General features: G+C 32.5%; 1 protein-coding gene across 1 annotated transcript; it reads right to left on the bottom strand.

Moving 5' to 3' along the window:
- Positions 1-412: 412 nt before the first annotated feature.
- Positions 413-1025, bottom strand: LOC119614120 (DNA-directed RNA polymerase II subunit RPB9). Its single transcript, XM_037970221.1, has one exon. It carries the CDS (start codon positions 1017-1019, stop codon positions 630-632), a length of 390 nt encoding a protein of 129 aa, XP_037826149.1. The 5' UTR covers positions 1020-1025; the 3' UTR covers positions 413-629.
- Between the last annotated feature and the right edge of the window lie 3994 nt (positions 1026-5019).

The raw sequence follows: 5019 nt of genomic DNA on the forward strand, positions 1-5019 counted from the left end.
AAATTAAATGAGTTTATATAAAATTTAGATTCAAAAACTTTAGAAAATAATCGATCCGAGTTTAAGAAAGACCTGAAGGTCTTTAATTAGGAGGAGGAAACAATTTAATGGTGGAGTGTTCAAATTTTTTGACGTTTTCATTGACATTGTTTTAAATAAAGCATTTTGGTTAATAGTTTCGACTATGGGGTTTAGTTAACATTTTTAACGGAATTTAGTTTAAACTTTGTTTAGAAATTTCCCACAGAATTTAGATTACATTTTACATTTAATTTGATTTAATCAATATTAACAATTACCCAATTCACAGCCTGTGTCGTATAGCTGTATGATAAAATGTTAATACAACGCTACAGCACAGGTTGTGAATAGGATAATTGTATGAAGGTTGACATTTTAAATTGTTGGTTCAAGTTTTAGTTAAATAATAAATTTAAAACGGGGCTTTAATGTTGGACTTTTCTTGAAATAAAGAGAAACTAAAGTTAGTACATTTAAATTAAAAATTTTGTAAAATATTTAAAAATATCAAAAGCTAAAAGTTAATTAAAGTAAAGTGTTGATAAAACAACTTTAAAACAACAAAAACCATTAAATTTAGATCTCCTCCCCCTAAAGCCCCACATCGTTTACTCAGTCCAACGATGAGTACAATTTTGATTGGTACAAACATAGTACAATCTCATTTCCTCTTCAGCGCGTCGAGTTTGAGCCTGGAAAAATACCGACTCACGATGACCACACTTAGGGCACTCATGATCTTCTGTGCGCGGCAAGGTGGGATCCGAAATGACATCGGGGCAAATATGAGTTAATTCATCGATTTCGTGCATAATTTTGTTCACATAAATACAATTGGAATCGGCTTCCTGACGATAGTCACAATTACGACAGGCATACATGAGGACTTTGCTCTCCTTATCCTCTTTGGGATACAACATGTTGTTGCATTCTTGACAAAAGCGAATACCAACATAGCCGGGTCCTTCGTTAGAGGCAGCTTCAAATGATAAAGACATGGTTTTTTGTTTGCTTTGTTATTTGTTAATTAAATTTAAACGATTTTTTTTCCTCTGTCTCTGCTGCAAACGCTGCTTTAGTGATGCTCTGACAGTACAATGACTTTATGTACAAAATATAGTATGTATATTTGTTTTAACTTCAATGAGTCTGCAACGTTACTGTCAGCCTTGAACTTGAAACCTACTTAATTTAACTGTTGCTTAATTGAGTTTCTTTTTTTCTTTGGACTCTGCTGCTACTGCTACTACCTCGCACAGATACCGAATACAGCAGGTTGTTACGTCATTAAAAATCTCTGACTGCCTGTATTTACAACAATTTTGTTGTTGTGCTTTTTGTTTTTATGGGGGATTTCGCCGACTGCCAGGAGTATGCTGATGAGTATGGTCTCTGTAATGAAAAGGAAAAACAAAAAATGCATGTTTTTAGTAGTGTTTTTAATTTATACTCCTTATTTTCTTTGTTTGTGTGTTAATTTTTGTGTTTCACTATCTCAATTTGTTCCTATACACAAACCAACACACCCGAAAATAATTATAGAAATTTGAAAAGGATATAAGTATACACAACAACAAAAATGTATACTTAAAAACCTAAAATCAAAAATGGGGTGAGAGCAAAAACATAAAATTTTCCCATAGTAATGTTTAAAAAAAGAGAGCAGAGAGCATAAACTACCTATGGCAAGAAAGAGATGGTGAGAAAATTCACTGCTTAAGCCCACTAGCAAGAAAGAGTACAAGTGATTATTGTCCTTTATGCTTTTAGCGCTATTTTCTAAATTTTATTGCTTTTAGGTATCCTTTATAGTAAACTTATGCAATGCTCATGCGCATTGGTTAAAAATTAGCGGCAATTTGCTAAAGTTTCCCCTCAAACAAAATGTATGAAGGACGAAAGAAAGAGAATGTGAAAAACCAATAAATACACAAAGAAATTGGCAAAATTGCACATGTATGGAAGTGTGTGTAAAAATCAAATTCTGTATATATAGAGAGTGATGAAATAAAAACGATAAAAATAAATTTTTCATAGTAATGGCTGAAGCAGCAGCTAAAAAGGATATTAGTATGTTGATTTTTCAACATAAATGGCACTATGTTATAAAAAAAGGGGAATAATTGAATAATGGCCCATACAAGGTGCTTGAAAAATAGTACTTTTATCGTGGTTGTATCTAGTTTAAGTTCTAATTGATCAGCTTTTAATTGAACTTTAATTGCAAGAATTCTAACTATCAGTCAGATTGTATAGAATAGACTATAGTCCAGACTATAGTCAGTTTTATAGTCTGTTCTTTACTCTAGATTATATTTAATTTATTCACCAGTTTAGTTTGGACTATAGACAATTCTATAGTCCAGACTATAGACTATTCTATAGTCCAGACTATAGACTATTCTATAGTCCAGACTATAGACTATTCTATAGTCCAGACTATAGACTATTCTATAGTCCCGACTATAGACTATTCTATAGTCCAGACTATAGACTATTCTATAGTCCAGACTATAGAATATTGTATAGTCCAGACTATAGACTATTCTATAGTCCAGACTATAGACTATTCTATAGTCCAGACTATAGACTATTCTATAGTCCAGACTATAGACTATTATATAGTCCACACTATCGACTATTCTATATTCCAGACTATAGACTATTCTATAGTCCAGACTGTAGTTTTTTCTATAGTCCATACTATAGACTATTCTATGGTCCAGCCTATAGACTATTCTTCAGTCCAGACTATAGACTATTCTTTAGTCCAGACCATAGACTATTCTATAGTCCAGACTGTAGACTATTCTATAGTCCAGACTATAGACTATTCTATAGTCCAGACTATAGACGATTCTATAGTCCAGACTATAGACTATTCTATAGTCCAGACTATAGACTATTCTATAGTCCAGACTATAGACTATTCCATAGTCTAGACTATAGACTATTCCATAGTCCAGACTATAGACTATTCTATAGTCCAGACTATAGACTATTCTATAGTCCAGACTATAGACTATTCTATAGTCTAGACTATAGACTATTCTATAGTCGAGACTATAGACTATTCTATAGTCCAGACTATAGACTATTCTATAGTCCAGACTATAGACTATTCTATAGTCCAGACTATAGACTATTCTATAGTCCAGACTATAGACTATTCTATAGTCCAGACTATGGACTATTCTATAGTCCAGACTATAGACTATTCTATAGTCCAGACTATAGGCTATTCTATAGTCCAGACTATAGGCTATTCTATAGTCCAGACTATAGACTATTCCAGACTATAGACTATTCCAAAGTCCAGACTATAGACTATTCTATAGTCTAGAATATAGGCCAGACTATAGACTATTCTATAGTTCAGGCTATAGTCTATTCTATAGTCCAGACTATAGACTATTCTGTAGTCCAGACTATAGACTATTCTATAGTCCAAACAGTAGACTATTCTTACAGTCCCGACTATAATGTGTTTTATACTCCAGGCCAGTCAACTCGATCGTTCAGACCTATAGTGTGGAATATTTCGGTACCAAATTGAAATAAGAATTGGTACCCAAATAGTACAATTCCAACAACATTTTCATGGCTGCTACTTATAAGTATATGAGAGTTAAAGAGAGTAACATATAAAAAAACAAAATACAAAAAAGCAGTGAGTGTGTTAAAATGCCAAAGGGGGGAAAATGATGGTTGGCATCAGTTTGAAATTGCTTTACTGCTGAAATTTTACATTTTCGTCTGACATCTCTAACACGCTCTCAATACACCATATAGATCCCTTTAAGCATACTACATATTTGTCATTTTCTTTAAAGCGAAAAATAAAACGAGTAGAAAAAGGAAACAAGGCGTAACGGGTTAATGCCATAAAGGTTCATCTCCTCTTTTTTTTTTGTTGCTTTAAAATTTTACAAATTTCGTTTCTTAAAAATGGGTTGTTTTGGGAAGGGGGGTGTACCATAAGAATATAAGTAATATTTTCTATAGAAATTTCCAATTTGCATATTTAGATTTAACTATTATAGAATATACATGTGTCTATGATTTTGTATCTCTTTGTATAGTTGCCAGCAACCAGATGAGTATATTCAAAATATATATTTTGTTGTTGTTCCTTCCTTCTGCATTCGTTTGACAATTTATACAAAATCTATATATATAAAAATGAATGTGTGTTTGTTTGTATGTTTGTATGTTTGAACGTTATAGACTACTAAACGGCTGAACCGATTTTCTTGAAATTTTCACAGCATATTCCTGCATGTCTGGAATAGGTAATAGGCTACTTTTTATTTCGAAATTTCAAGTGGGCGATGAGCCACGCCCACATTAAGAAAATATAAAATCTGTATATTTTAGATAATATAACAGTTAGAGTCCTCAAATTTTGTCGGAGCCACTTTAGTGTCAATATGATCATTTAGGACAAAAAGTAGGCGGACTAGCATTAGGGGGCGTGGTACCTCTCATATAAATTAAATACAAAAATTCGTTTATCTGGGAAACTAATAGAACTAAATTCTTAAAATTTAGCACGAAGAACTTTAACATCCATATAAACATTTTGGGTAATAAATTGGCGGACTACCCATGAGGGGAGCGGCACCTCCCATATTAATTAAATACAAAAATTCGTTTATCTGGGAAACTAATAGAACTAAATTCTTAAAATTTTGCACAAAGAACTTTAACATCCATATAAACATTTTGGGTAAAAAATTGGCGGACTACCCATGAGGGGAGCGGCACCTCCCATATTAATTAAAAACAAAAATTCGTTTATCTGGGAAACTAATAGAACTAAATTCTTAAAATTTTGCACGAAGAACTTTAATATTCATCTGAACATTTTTAAGGAAAAAAGAGCGGACTTTCATCTGGGGGGCTTGGAGCCCCCATATGAATAAAATAGAAAAATTCGTATATCTGAGAAACAATTAGAGCTAGAATCATTAAATTTTACTTGAAGAACTTTGACAT

Source organism: Lucilia sericata, unplaced genomic scaffold (assembly GCF_015586225.1).
Source record: "Lucilia sericata isolate MDLA Ls3-8-SP2 unplaced genomic scaffold, ASM1558622v1 Contig002599F_arrow, whole genome shotgun sequence".
Classification (NCBI taxonomy): domain Eukaryota; kingdom Metazoa; phylum Arthropoda; class Insecta; order Diptera; family Calliphoridae; genus Lucilia; species Lucilia sericata.

What these genes read in the sequence shown, in the direction of transcription:
- LOC119614120 (XM_037970221.1), bottom strand. Translation starts at nt 1,019, where the DNA reads ATGTCTTTATCATTTGAAGCTGCCTCTAACGAAGGACCCGGCTATGTT.